At 42.8% G+C, this 16,003-nt stretch overlaps 1 protein-coding gene across 1 annotated transcript in view; it reads right to left on the reverse strand.

Annotated features, from left to right (window-relative positions):
- Window positions 1–2,326: 2,326 nt before the first annotated feature.
- The window catches only part of LOC126273085 (probable cytochrome P450 6a13), a 64,087-nt gene continuing 50,410 nt past the window's right edge, over window positions 2,327–16,003 (reverse strand). Inside the window, exons 7-8 of the mRNA XM_049976499.1 lie at window positions 11,611–11,862; window positions 2,327–3,640 (exon numbers count right to left, since the gene is read on the reverse strand). Coding sequence (XP_049832456.1) covers window positions 3,471–3,640; window positions 11,611–11,862 — 422 coding nt within the window. The 3' untranslated portion in view covers window positions 2,327–3,470. The remainder of the gene's footprint in view (window positions 3,641–11,610; window positions 11,863–16,003) is intronic.

The raw sequence follows: 16,003 nt of genomic DNA on the forward strand, positions 1-16,003 counted from the left end.
GGACTGTTGAGAGTTTAAAAGAGGCTGTTAGGCAACATGACCGTGCGGTTCTAGGTGCTTCAGTCCGGAACCGTGCTGCTGCTACGGTCGCAGATTCGAATCCTGCCTCGGGCATGGATGTGTGTGATGTTTTTAGGTTAGTTAGGTTTAAGTAGTTCTCAGCCTAGGGGGCTGTTTACCTCAGATGTTAAGTCCCGTAGTGCTTACAGCCATTTGAACCATTTTTGTTAGGCAACAACTTTCAAATGAGGAATAGGAATGAAATCGCTGAGGAACTTTGAGAAATGAGCTAGTGAAGTGATCGGGACGAACATTAGACAAATAGACGAAGGCTAGTAGAAATCCTTGTGTAACACACGAAATGTTAAATTTTATTTACTAAAAAGGAAAATACACAAATGCAGCAAAAGAGGCGGGGAAAAGGCAATATATACGATTAAAAAATAAGATTCATAGAAAGTGTAAAATGGCGAAGCAGGAATGACTGAATGAGAACTGCAAGACTGGGAGATGGTTGCATCACTATGAGAATTTATTAGTGTTACGAATGTCACCACCGTCTTGTGATTCTAAAACGAGTCGTTATATTCTATAGATTCTATTTTTCTATCGATGTAACACACTATATAACGTTAAACATCTACAGCTTAATTCTACAGTCTTACTGATAAATAAATGCGGAAATCAAAGAATGCTAGAAAAGTGAAATAGAAAAATGTTGTGGTGTATATACATCGGCTTCAGAAAAATTAAAGGAACCTCAGGAGAAAAAGTAAGTAGCTCTATGAAATCAAGTACTCAGATGCGAACACACTGCGAAGCAACGAAGGCAAAGCTGAAGGATGAAGATATTATATAGAAGGGGTTTTATGAAGGTGAGAAATTTGAAAACAGTGTTATGGAAAGTGGATGAACTGAGGTGGGACATGCGATGTCGCAATAAGAATTTGAGAAAGCAGTGAAAGGCAGAGGCAAAACAAGAAACCTCTAGTAGACGATATTCCTTGAGAATTATTAATATACTTGGGAGAAACAAGAATGATAAAACTGTTCCATCAAGTATGCGTGATGTATGAGATAGTGCCGAACCACGCTGCTGCTGCGGTCACAGGTTCGAATTCTGCCCCGGGCATGGATGTATGTGATGTCCTTAGGTTAGTTAGGTTGACCTAAGACGTTAAGACCCATAGTGCTTAGAGCCATTTGAGCAATTTTTGAACCCAGTTCTGCCAGAGATTTTGCTGTGGTGTCAGGACTGGAACTGCGTGAAGACAGCCTCGTGATGTCAATCGAGAAGCTACTTGACCGGGTAATACCGGCTCCAGGTCACGAAAACTGACAACGTCGAGGTATCACGGGCTATGACGTCATTTCCAGAGGATGACACGGCGGTCGCTGGCACTGATGCGTCCGCTAGGGCGTGTGGGCGTAGATTATGAGTTTAAATCGTCGAAGACTTCATGAAATGTGTAGTAAGCATAATACTCGCGAATGCACATTCTGACAGATGTGAGTACCTTCCAGCCATGCTTGTAAAACATTAAAACAAATTATGTACAAAAGGGTGGAGCGATTGATTGAAGCCGAACTGAGGGAAGATAAATTTGACTACCTGAGAAATGTATGAACACTAAAGGCAGGTGTGTGGTCATGGGTACAATACCGCCTGTAACAGTGTGTGACTTGTGCGTGATATAACGCGACCCGTGTGGCTATACTCTTCTTGCATTCGTATGGGCTGTGATTGGTGTCTACACTGTATACTTGTACGACAGGAAACAGAACCTCAAAAGAAATATGAAATGCGTGGAATGATTGGAAATATGTACTATGCATTAATCAGAAAATATGCTTTAACGAAACTGAGTATTTTTTTTTTAATAACTAGTCTTCTTTCATACAAACTTCTCCCCATTCTAGTTTATCCCACGTAACAATATCATTGCTCTGTACAATGTCATATCTCACAATGATGAGAAGTCAGGACAAGCTGTTCACTGTGTTATTTTAGAAGTAGAATGTTTACGTTCACCGAGATTCGTAATTTAAGTCTTTTATTTTTAGAAGCACTATATCTAAATTTGTTTGTGAAAGATAATAGACTTGGTTTAATTTGAGTTGGAATTGTATCAAAAGAATAATATGACAATAGTAAATGGAAGAATACGCTTTTTTTTTTACTTTTATGAAGTCTGCCAGTCACTTGAAAAAAAAACCTGATCTTTTCGTAATTAAAAAAATTTATGGACATTGGTATATTTTGGACACTTTCAATTAGCACCTTCCTTCGGAAGACATCATTTGCGAAGAAATTATCAAATGCGACTGAAACCTTTCAGAAACAAAGGTATTAAAATTAGATTTATTTTATTTAGGTACAGATACTTTTCCACAGTAATACGTTAGCTCAAATCATATACTAACGCTAACAACCGGCGATCATTCTCATTGTGTAAAATTTACACTGTTGATACCAAGGACAGATACGTTCGATACCGGATCTGATACAGTTTAAAAAAATAAGCGTTTGTCTCTCATCTTTCATTCTTTCTCCGTGTTCCAGCCTGCACGACTAGCATCAAAAACTGATTTTAATTCTTGATTGCACATCTCACGTTTATCTAAAGGATTGCTTCTTTGAAAATGGTAAGACAACCTTCACAGTGGTTGTTAAAATCGTAAACAATGGCGACGTATTGGTAGCGCATTAGGTGATAAATTGGTTCCTTCCCCTTATTTTTTATCGTCTTGTTTTATATTGTGTTGCCTCTTTCGTTGTTTCTTGATCTGCGACAGATGAAAACAATGAAGCGATACGACACTCTACTCATATTAACAGGGTTTTATTATTGCTTTCAGAAAACAATCTTTCTCTGGCAAGAGAGCATCGTCTGTAAACATTTCAACGCAGCGAACATATTTTTTACTTTTTGTTTTACAATCGAACGATTATAAAATGCTAGCACTAGCAAAAAAACACAACACAGCTGTCTTCTCGACTTTCTGCTATGGGATAAGTGCAGTAAACGGAGTTTAGTCTGTAGGAGAAGTGCGATCAGAGGACGAAAGTCTACACATCACGATAAGACTTATCGCTCATCTGTCGTCTTAAGGCCAAGGTTGGCAATCCTTGATACATTCGCGAACTGTTGGTATGTATCCAATCTCAACTTATCATGGATTCAATGGATATTGCACAGCCTGTCTTAGTCTAGTAGGCTACGGGGCTACATGGGGTTCCCCACCTAGACCTCTACCTCTTGATATCAGAGTCAAAGAAGGCACTTCCCTATTACTTTTTATTTTCAGTCACGAACCATGTACACATAACTGAAGGAGTCGCGCACTGATTCTTGCTGTTCAGACAAATGATGGTTTTTAGAGATTTATCGACGATACACATGTTACACGGATACAGAATATGTTGTCTTCTCGTAAACGTTTCTGTTAGGACAGTTAGTCTTCACTTTTCACACAGATCTCTTCTTCGCTCGGAGGTGAATCCCAGTTGCGGGCATGAACACTATGGTTAGTGGATCGAATTCGATTGGAATTTTAGTCTCATCGCATTTCTGGAATTCAATCTTCGACATCAGATGAGCGAGACCGATTTTAGACTGCAGGAGGCCCAGTCTCATGCCTGTGAACAGAAAATCGAACATTTTGTGTTTAATTATTTCAACATTTATTCGTAGTATGGCAATAACATTGTTTTACATTAAGATTGCTATAGTACATATAATACGATGGTGAGGACGATAGCGTTATGAGCGTAAAACTTTCTCATGCAAACATGCTTTCAGAGGACACATATTCATAAGGAAACTCTACCGCAGATAAAAAAAAAGTATAAAGGAATCACTTCACATGGAAACTAAATAACATAATTTTGTGTGATCCGAGGTTGAGAAATATAATAACAGAATTTCGTTTACAAGACGGCCATTGTGTTCTGTAAGGCGGCATACCTAGTTCATTTGGAGCTATGATGTTTGCCGGTGGTTCCCTCCCAGCAAGTGCAGGAATTTTAGAGGATTTACAGCTATTTCACCACTTTCATTGCCACGATCACTCTGTTCATTATCTGATTCATCACCACCATTCTCACAATAATCACTGTTCTCACTCTAATTGAAAACAGAATAAATATCATCACACATTCTCAGTGGAGGATTGCTCGTAAACTCCATACAGTAGGGCCCCTGGCACTGAGTGAACTGCTGCTCCACACTCAGTAACGTGGGAGTGATGATGTTATTGTTTGTGGGGCACTCAATTGTGCAGCCATCAGCGCCCCTACAAAGTACCAATTGTTACACAGTCCAATTTGTTTCGCAGTCCAATCTAGCTACTGTCACAAATGATGATGATGATGGTGATGAAATGATGAAGACAACACAAACACCCAGTCCCCTAGAAGAGAAAATCCCCAACCCGGCTCGGAATCGAACCCGTGACCCCGTGATCCAGAGGGGGCAACGCTAGCCACTAGACCACGAGCTGCGGACGTAACGTGGGGGGAGCAACCTCCAGTTAAATTGCGATTGTAACATTAGCTTACTGTCAGCGGGAGTTGCAAGACTACCAAATAACTCATGTCGATGGTAACAAACTTGACGCGAAACAGAGAGAAATGTATTGTCATGTGTCCCTAGGATGTGTTGCTCTTGCAACAAGCTAAGTACACACGCAGATCTAAATTTACCATCTGTAGATCGTTTCCCTTATCATCTTTCATTCATTATAATGACATGTCGTGAGTATCTGCACCGGCCGTCGCTGTGGCCGAGCGGTTCTAGGCGCTTCTGTCCGGAACCGCGCTGCTGCTGCGATCGCAGGTTCAAATCCTGCCTCGGGCATGGATGTGTGTGATGTCCTTAGGTTAGTTAGGTTTAAGTGGTTCTAAGTTCTAGGGGACTGGTGACCTCAGATGTTAAGTCCCATAGTGCTCTGAGGTAGTATCTGCACCAGCTTGTAATACTGTATGAAAATGTTTGTAGCTGAAAACCATTGTACCAGAATTTCCTGGGCGGTTTAAACAGAAATTAGTGTTTGGTGCCTGTTACCGTATATTGAACTGTTGTAGATATTAGACCATTTAATCTTCTCTTTGATATGCGCTGATGTAAAACATAAAATCTATGATCCAGTTACTAAATATATTTGTGTTGGTTACACATTGTACATGTAACGTTACTATAAGCTCGAAATTATAATATAATCTGTTCAATAGCAACTATAAAATATAGTAATTCTAGCGCTGAAAACGTATGTGAACTGGAGAAAGTATAAAATTTACATGAAGGTAATGCAGAAATAGGCAGGCTAGGGAGTTGCGTAGCTGTTTTTCGTTAATCAAGGACCAAAGACGTACTTTCACGACCTATTGTATTCAGACGATCCTCATTCACTTAAATTAAAAGTTTAAAATAGTGGGATACGAGCCACGTTTGCAACACGCAACACGGCCAGGTTAATCACACAACGTGTCTCGGAGACCTGAAACACGACTCAAATATTATGGTAGGCCAAAGGGATGTTTCAAAAGTAAGACAAACGAGGCGAGAAGACACTTAACTCCCAAAGACTGATGGTAGCAGCTGAAATGCTACTTCCGAGAAACAATGAAAAACTTGCTGCTGTGGATTTCTCTGAAAAGGTTATGGTTAGGGACAACACGAGGCAGTGCGAGTTCAGTACGGATGAATGTCAAGAACAACAAACCAGAAATCAACAAGCTTCAGTGTCACCGGTACGCAACATCATGTGCAGAAGATGACATCTTACAAGCCACTCAGTGCACCATGGACGTTGTAACGCTGTAGGCACGTATAATGTAAAGACCGGAGTTTCGTGTCATCTGTTGCATCTTCACGTATCACTATACATACATTCAGTGATACCCATGCGAACGATGTTCGACAAAAAATTGTCACGACCAGCCACGTAACGCGGAAGCAGTTCTGCACAGATGTTCCTTCTTTGCTCTTCATGATCTTCTGTTAGGCGGCGGGAAACCCCTCGACTGGTGCTGCGATGTGCTTGATTGTGATCCGTCGATCACTTGGAATGAGAGTGTCCGCACGTTCCAAGATTGCACGACTCACAGCTGTGTGCGGCCGGCTGGCACTTGAGAGATAGGACAGGTCTGCGTGACCTTGTTGCGATGATGACAGACGCCTCGCCGAAAGACTCACCGTGAATATTGTTCACTCCCAGGCCTCCATAGACATTCTGCAGTCACCTATGGATATCTGAAACGTTCTGATTTTCCGCCAAAAGAAACTCAACGACAGCTGTCTCCTGACGGCATTTTGAAAGCCACGTAAAACGCCGCCACCTATCGAAACTTCATGAAACTACAGGGGATGAAGCGGAAATATTCTCCATGCCCCACAACAGATTCCGCAGTTTTTCAACCGAAACTGCCCGAAAAAAATATGTTGCATTTCTTACTGAGCGCTGCTCATAGGTACACATACAACATACCCACTGTAGAATGTGTCATGTAAAATCTTGACGACCTCACTGAATGATGTATCTCTCACACACACATCACATTGAGCCAGTATTGCAGAAATTGAAATGGAGACTTTTATTACTACGTACACACAAATCTATATCTGTAATCTCCCTAACTGTCTGCACCCGTCGTGTCCAGCTCTCCCCCACCCTCACCTACCTTGGCCTCACCATTGACTGTCACCTCTTCTGGATCCCTCATGTCTGCTCTATCCAATCCAAAGCCCACAACTGCCTCTGACTCCTCAAACTCCTCTCTGGCCGGACATGGGGGTTGAACCCCTCTACCATCCTCCACACCTATAAATCCGTAATCCGTCCTTCCTCTGTTATGCCAGTCCTGCCCGGATATCAGCCCCCCATTCCCCTCATATTCTATAAGTCCCTCGAGATCCTTGAGCGCCAAGCACTCCACCTCGCCTTCCATATACGGCTCCCGTCCCCTATGTGGATCCTCTATGACCTCATTCCTTTCCCCCATCTGCTTCTTTTCCTCGAACATATCTGCATCCTCTGTACCTCCCGCCGCCTTGATCCCCCTCATCCCCTGGTTTCTCCTCCCCTCTCCAACCCCTGCCTCTGCCGCTGTACCTTCACCACTGTGTCCTCCCTACCCTCCACCTCTAGACCCTTCACCTCCTTTCCCAAGGTGACTTCTGTCGACTCCCTCTCCCAGATGATGCCCTCTCTCACTCCATTTATCCCTCATATCATCTCTGATCCACACCTCCCCCTCCCTTCCTCTGTATTTTTCCCGGGCTCCCTCTTTCCCTTTCCACCTGTTTTTTTCCTAGCTACCCTCTCTCTGCCTCCCTTCTCTCCCCTCAGTCCTTTTCGCTGTCCCCTCCAGTGCCTTTCCCACTCTTTCTCATGTCCGCCCAGCCCCCCCCCCCCCTTTTCTTTGTCCCCTCCCTCCATCGGCTCCCCCCTTTTTCCTTTCCTCTCCTCCCCCCATTTTCCCCTCATCGGCACGGGTCCTCCCCCCCCCCCCCCCCCGCATCTGCAACCGTGTCACCTGTGTAGTGCCGTTATATGCGAGAGTTCAGTGTAGTGCGTCCCCTGGCAGTCTTGCAAACAGCCACCATACTGTTGCTACTTGTGGTTTTTTTCTTTTTTTATCTCGTGCTACCAGACACAAGACTGTCGCCGTGTATTTTAATTGTGCCTGTCTCTTTTCTATGTGTTTTAATCAGCATCGCCGACCGTTATGTTCTTACATTTTCTTCGTATATTTTCTCCATGTTTCAGTTTTTAACAGTCATCGTTTTGTCACCTGCTTTTGTTTTGTTTTTCATATCTCATAATTCTGTTTTTTAACTTTTCTGTAGGCTGCAGAGCGGCGTATTGTGCTTTTTCCAGTTCGTACCCTCTCTGGAGGGGAATCGAAATCCAATAAAGCAAAAAAAATTTTGTGAATTATTCCACTAGCTATTAATGTATCTGTTGTGTTACACTGTGGTATCGTATTTTGTTTTTCATATTTGTACATATTGTCTTAATTCTTGTTATAATATGATCTGAAAATGTTATTTGTACGTACTGTAATGTGATGGCCCGGTTTTAAATATATTTTATCTATGTAAAATGTTGTCAAGATCGGGGAAACACCGTTTCTGAAATAAAAGAATAAGGGTTGTCGTGTCGGAAGGAAGACGTGTGAGCGTTGGAGACGCGCTTTTTGGAAATTTTAATTTGATTGTGAGACAATTTGGTAACGGGTTTGAGCTTGGACTAGTTTCTCAGAGATCTTTTGGTTGTACTTGGCTCACTAAGTGAAGGCGAAGTGGAGGCTGTGGAATACTAATGTCCTAGAAGGCATGAGGGTTACTGCTATATTGAATCCGAAGATTGCTGAAAGATTACGCTTTGATTTGCTCTGTGTGGTGGATGGATGTTTAACAAGTAAGAATTACTGATAAACATGTATAAATTAGACGCTGAATTGTATTTAAATGTTGTTTGTTCTTCAGGGCCCTGTTAAGATAAGAGATTTTAAACAACAGACGTTTGTGTACACGGCAAACTGAAGTATAGACAGAAAGAAGCTGACTGACTGTATAAGCCATTCACACATTTTACGTGTTTGATGTGTGTGTGTGTGTGTGTGTGTGTGTGTGTGTGTGTGTGTGTGTGTGTGTTTGTGTGTGCGCGCGCGCGCGTGTGTGCGTGCATTTGAGCGTGCGTGTGCCTGTGTTTGTGTGTGTACGTTTTTCTGTATGCAATAAAACAGCTGTGCATGTTCTGCTGTAACAGGACATGAAACTTTAGTCATAGCATCGGCCAGTGATTGCTGAGCTTTCCTGCAGGTCGCAAACTGTCAAACAGTGGGCACTCCGCGCAGAACTCCATCACGCTGAATTTTAATTTCCTATTTACTGACATAAAACTCTGATGGTACGCTGTTACCAAGATCGTCCGCTTTGTCTCGGAGTAGTGAAAGTCGCAGATTGTGTTACAGTACAGCTTGGCTACGTCCTGCGAAGGCATGTTTTCTTTGACATCTCTCTCGTCTTTTTGATGAAACTCAGCTGTGACAGTGCTGTTATTAGGAACCTTGTGAGTAACTACTGAAGCTGAACTCAAAGCAAGTAAAAGGATAAAAAGATTATTACTTTTCAGAAAGAACATGGTAGAAGTAAGGGCGATTATTTTGTGTACTTATTCATCTGAATGAAATCTTTACTTATCTGTTACTTTACAGCTGTTGAAAATCTGGTTATAAGAGCATATGCTTTTGTGAGTACGGGCTCCGCTTACGTCTGACAAGCGGTAAGTGAAACCAGAATTTTTGTAGAAAATCTGTTTAGTAAAGGACGACGGTGCTTCTGACAATGATATACTGTTCCGCACGATTTATTTTATACAACAATAGGCTAGTATGAAAAGGCCTTTCTTCAATTATCATAACTAACTACATAGGCTCGTTCGGAGACGAGACAAAATGTCACTGCTTTAGAACATCTTGTTGGCTTAGAGCATATACAGGGTGTTACAAAAAGGTACGACCAAACTTTCAGGAAACGTTGCTCACACACAAATAAAGAAAAGATGTTATGTGGACATGTGTCCGGAAACGCTTAATTTCCATGTTAGAGCTCATTTTAGTTTCGTCAGTATGTACTGTACTTTCTCTATTCACCGCCAGTTGGCCCAATTGAAGGAAGGTAATGTTGACTTCGGTGCTTGTGTTGACATGCGACTCATTGCTCTACAGTACTAGCATCAAGCACATCAGTACCTAGCATCAACAGGTTAGTGTTCATCACGAACGTGGTTTTGCAGTCAGTGCAATGTTTACAAATGCGGAGTTGGCAGATGCCCATTTGATGTATGGATTAGCACGGGGCAATAGCCGTGGCGCGGTACGTTTGTATCGAGACAGATTTCCAGAACGAAGGTGTCCCGACAGAAAGACGTTCGAAGCAATTGACCAGCGCCTTAGGGAGCACGGAACATTCCAGCCTATGACTCGCGACTGGGGAAGACCTAGAACGACGAGGACACCTGCAATGGACGAGGCAATTCTTGGTGCAGTTGACGATAACCCTAATGTCAGCGCCAGAGAAGTTGCTGCTGTACAAGGTAATGTTGACCACGTCACTATATGGAGAGTGCTACGGGAGAACCAGTTGTTTCCGTACCATGCAGGAACTATCAGCAGCTGATTGGCCTCCACGGGTACACTTCTGCGAATGGTTCATCCAACAATGTGTCAATCCTCATTTCAGTGCAAATGTTCTCTTTACGGATGAGGCTTCATTCCAACGTGATCAAATTGTAAATTTTCACAATCAACATGTGTGGGCTGACGAGAATCCGCACGCAATTGTGCAATCACGTCGTCAACATAGATTTTCTGTGAACGTTTGTGCAGGCATTGTTGGTGATGTCTTGATTGGGCCCCATGTTCTTCCACGTACGCTCAATGGAGCACGTTATCACGATTTCATACGGGATACTCTACCTGTGCTGCTAGAACATGTGCCTTTACAAGTAACACAACATGTAGTTCATGCACGATGGAGCTCCTGCACATTTCAGTCGAAGTGTTCGTACGCATCTCAACAACAGATTCGCTGACCGATGGATTGGTAGAGGCGGACCAATTCCATGACCTCCACGCTCTCCTGACCTCAACCCTCTTGAATTTCATTTATGGGAGCATTTGAAAGCTCTTGTCTAGGCAACCCAGGTACCAAATGTAGAGACTCTTCGTGCTCGTATTGTGGACGGCTGTGATACAATACGCCATTCTCCAGGGCTGCATCAGCGCATCAGGGATTCCATGCGACGGAGCGTGGATGCATGTATCCTCGCTAACGGGGGACATTTTGAATATTTCCTGTAACAAAGTGTTTGAAGTTACGCTGGTATGTTCTGTTGCTGTGTGTTTCCATTCCATAATTAATGTGATTTGAAGAGAGGTAATAAAATGAGCTCTAACATGGAAAGTAAGCGTTTTCGGACACATGTCCACATAACATATTTTCTTCATTTGTGTGTGAGGAATGTTTCCTGAAAGTTTGGCCGTACCTTTTTGTAACACCCTGTATTCCAGTCCCTAAAGCCTAAGGTGTGCAGCCAAGAATACTAACGTATTCTGTGTCTTTGGACCTCTTGTTTCCAGATACGATATGTTCGTCAGTCACACTATTTCACTATCGAATGTGCCGCCCCGATAGCTGAGTGGTCAACGTGACGGATTGCTGTCCTACGGGCCCGGGCTCGATTCCCGGCTGGATCGGTGATTTTCTCCGCTCAGGGACTGGGTGTTGTGTTGTCTTCATCATCATTTCATCCCCATCTGGGGCGCAGGTCGCCCAATGTGGCGTCGAATGAAATAGACCTGCACCAAGGCGGCCGGACCTGCCCCGCAAGGAGCCTCCCGGCCAACGACGCCAAATGCACATTTCCACTATCGAATGTGCAACCCAAAAACTTGCACAGAATTTCTGATAGATTTAAAACCTCACAAGTGTGGCTAAATCAACTAATTTTACTCTGGTCAAAACCTTAAATTAAACTTCTGCGGTTTTCCCGGTGATTTTGACAAAATATACAAACGAAGTGCAGGGCATTAAGACTTACCTACGCAGTTGCGTGGCCCCTCACCGAACGGCAGATACACGTAGGGGTGCCTCTTGGCTTTCTCCTCCTCTGAGAAGCGCTCGGGGTCAAACCGCTCCGGGTCAGGGAAGTACCTGGGGTCGTGGTGCAGTGCGTAGTTGGGCACGATGACTGCCATGTCGTTGTCAATCACCACCTTGCTACCCGGAATCTGGTACGGGCGGGTGGTCTTCCTTGGGAGGAACGCCACCGGCGGATACTTCCTCAAGGTTTCTGTAACAAAGAAACCAATGACGTTGAGAAACTAGGTGGGTGGTTCATTCTCAATATAGGAAGAAGTACTGAATGTACTTATGCTGAGTGCCACAGTCTTGAAGGAATACGTTCCGCCATGATTCTTAAAAATTTTGTGTTCCACAATTGGCCATATTTTGTTGAAACATCTTTCTCAAGCGCCAACTGCAACAACTGCAATCTGACGTGTTTTAGGAAATCCAACCTCCTTATTATAAACACTAAATCTATATACCAATAATAGAACAGTAGTGTCATGGTGTCTGTCTGTTTGTTTGAACAAGCTAATCTCCAAAATTACTATTTGGAAATGCCAATCTCCAAAACTGAACACACTAATCAAGATAACTGCTGGACGAATTTTCATATATATATATATATATAAGGAGGACGTAATTTAAAGTTTTAGGAGTCTACTCGCAGTTGTGTGTGAATTCCTATGGGACCAAACAGGTGAGGTCCCTAGACTTACACGCTACTTAAACTAATTTATGATAAGAACGACACACACACCCACGTCCACGGGAGGACTCGAACATCCGGCGGAAGAGACCGCGCAGTCACTGACATGGCGCCTCTAATCCTTGGCCCCTCCGCGCGGCAGCCTTATTACTTCGGATGTTTACCTTACTTGTCAATGACAAGTATTTTCGGAAGTTTAGGTCAGTGACAGAATTAAGTGCCGGTGTTTCATCTTAACAAGATTTACTGATTTCGCTTTCTGTATTAAAAACTTAACGAAACTGCTTTGCTTCTTTCGATATGTTCCATTCTTATATATATATATATATATATATATATATATATATATATATATATATATATATGAACTCTTACCGATATGGACAGTAAAGCCGCGAGTAATGAGTGTAATGGGCAGGGTCATATGAATATAGTGCCGGACAATAAGTTGCGAATGGGGCTCTCACGGGAGGCGTGCCAGATATACGTCCCTGCAGTCACACTATCCTCTGTGTCCTTGGTGGCGCAGCTGGACGCCGGCACAGTAAGCTCAACGTGTTTGGTCAGAGGGTTAGGTGCCCTCTATAATAAAAAAAACTGAGTGAATGGATCAACAAAGAACTTTCACGGGCATCAGGGGATGTCCGCCACGAAGAGCTACAACGACCTATGACGGGAAAAAAATAGAAGATCGGTACAGCGTTTGCTATGTAAGCAGAAGGTCCCGGGTCCGAGTCGGGACACACATTTTCAACTCTCCCCGTTAACTTATATCAACACCTGCATGCATCTAGAGATATTCATTTCATTTTAATTCCATTCATATTTGACTTCTTGCCTAGGAAAAGTGAATTTATTCAAAAAGTGATCCTATAAGAGTTTCATTTTTACCAGTTGAGGTACGGAAACTTAAAAAGTGACAGTGTGTGAAGGTCGTTCTTTAACTTCCGGTTCTAGGCGCTTCAGTCTGGAGCTGCGCGACCGCTACGGTCGCAGGTTTGAATTCTGCCTCGGGCATGGATGCGTGTGATGTCCTTACGTTCGTTAGGTTTAAGTAGTTGTAAGTTCTAGGGGACTGATGACTTCAGATGTTAAGTCCCATAGTGCTCAGAGCCATTGGAACCATTTAACTTCTGGAGCGAAGCGCGGGCAGATAATCAGTATCGCGTACAAATAAGAAAGCTAATATAACTAACATTTTGACGGACCTTAAAATCTATGATCCCTCTGGAAAGGTCCTGAAAATATTTTAATTAAAAAAACTGATTCTTTTCCATTTATTGTGATTTCATTCCATACGAACTATGGGGTAGACTATCAGCATTGGAGTTAACCCTCTCTTCCCCCAAAGGATAGGTAACATAAATACAGGACGAAAAACAACGAATTAAAAGGTGAGATTTTTATTAAAAAAAAAAGATGTAGATAATGAAGGTTTCATATATAACAAACTTTATTTACTTCGTCTTTTAAAATAAAAACAGGAAAAGTAAAGGTAAAATTAAAACAATAAAAAGTGTGTTTAAGACATGCTGTAAAAGTAAGGCACTGCGCCTGGTGTGTATTATCGATAAATAACGAAAAGGTGGAAAGGATTAATCTGGGGTGTCTGTTTGTGTATAATACCAAGGGGGGGGGGGGGAAGGGGGGGAAAATGTGGAGGGCACGGAAGGAAGATAGATTAGAATTTAAAACCCCGTCAACAGAGCGGTCATTAGGGACGGGAGGGTGAGAGAAGGGGGCTAGGGGGAGAGGGGGAGCAGAGACCTTATGAGGGGATGGGTGGATGGAATTACAGTTGGTAGAGTGGGTAAAGGAATATCAATATGGGAGACGGGGACAGCATAAATTTCTATGGGAGAGGGTATGGGGAGTGGAGAGGTACTGGGTTGGTTGAATGTGTATAGACTCAGCAGGGTACTAGGAATGGGAAGTGTAGGAGAGACAATAGGATTATTGGAGGCCAGTTTGTGGCACTGCAGATTGTTATGTGGTGCTCATTGTGTGTGAGGAGAGCTGGGAAATACATGAGATGGTAAAGTTTACAAGTTGGGGAAGGTAAATGGATCTAAAAAGCGAGGTAGAGTGCTTGGAGCTCAAGGACTTGAACGGACTTATAGAAACTATGTGGAGTGGATACCCATAAGACGCTGCATAGGAGGTTATGTGTCGGATCAATGTCTCGCATTTGTGGAGGCCAGTGGAGGGATGTAATCCCCAAGTTCAGCTAGTTAGTAGGTTTACTATTTTTAGTCTATTGGAGGCTTTTTGTTAGTGGGGTTACCATGTCAGTTGCCACTCGAGGATTAGTCCAAGATGTTTTAGTGTAATAGTTAATCGAATAAGACTGTTGTAAATGCTAAGAGTCATAGAGGCGGCAGGTACGGGTGGTTCTTCCATTAATTATGGCTTGGGTAACAAACTGATGTTTGCCATAGGAGGTATTTGCAAAACTTTACTCATATTTTAAGTGGGCAAAATTGAAAGTTCACTTTCTAAGGTAATGCATTAGGCGACACGCAAGTATTTTTAAGTACTATTTTTAAATCAGGCTGTGTCCACGTAATATTACGTTTTGGTTATAATGGTTTTCATTTAATGATCTACTCATTTTTTACCGACTACGTATCTCATCTTAGAAGGCTAATTAAATTCACGCCGTAGCGGTTTATCTGTCCGCCCCCTGTGCTTAGAACGTGTAACCTCGGTGGACTTTATCTCTGCGAGGACCAAAGTCTCTCCTATACGTGTATAAGAATGTGTATGTCGGTGTTTGTTGGCGTTTACCCTGCACAGTCAGTGCCTCTGTTAGTTTTATTTTTCTGTTCCTGTAATCTGAACAAGTGTAACTCTCAAACTTACGTCAGACTTCTTCTCTGCTTAAATTGTTCTATGTGTGGAATGTGTGTATCAGTAGTTTCACAAGGTGATGAATACATCGGCAAGAATACTGTAGACACGTTGTTATATACACGACGTAAGTGTTAGAAATAATTTTATCTTATTGTGACTGAGAGTGTTTACTTTTACCTATCTTTCGCACTTTTATATCTGTCTGTTCTTCCACGTTCCCTAAATTTAAGCAAAACGATATTTTGTGTCTGTAGTTTTCACGTTGCAACGATATTTCCATTGAAATTGGTCAGGGCACATAACCCTTGTGAGGCAAACTGAAGAGCTCCTTGACTGAGAAGTAGCGGCTCCGGTCTCGGAAACTGACATAAGGCCGGGAGAGCGGTGTGCTGACCGCATGTCGCTCCCTATTCGCAATCAGTGACGCCTTTGGTCTGAGGATGGCACGGCGGCCGGTCGGTACCGTTGGGCCTTCATGGTCTATTCGGGAGGAATTTAGTATTATGTATCGTTTAGATGTACCATCAAAGACCTATCTATATTTATATCTACATACACACTTCGCAAACCACCTTACGGTTCATGGCGGAGGGTATCCTGTGCCACTACTAATCATTCCGTTACCTGTTCCACTGGAAACGAAGAGAGGGTAAAACGACCGTGGCCACCGTACAAGCTCTGTTTTATCTTACCTTTGCACTCCTTACGCGAGATATACAGTGCGTCAATAATTTAAGTTCCAGTTTCGAAAAGCTGTAGGAAGAGAGCCACTGCTCAGAATGACGTCAAATTTAAATAGCATTTT

The sequence above is a fragment of the Schistocerca gregaria genome, chromosome 5 (genome assembly GCF_023897955.1).
Source record: "Schistocerca gregaria isolate iqSchGreg1 chromosome 5, iqSchGreg1.2, whole genome shotgun sequence".
Classification (NCBI taxonomy): domain Eukaryota; kingdom Metazoa; phylum Arthropoda; class Insecta; order Orthoptera; family Acrididae; genus Schistocerca; species Schistocerca gregaria.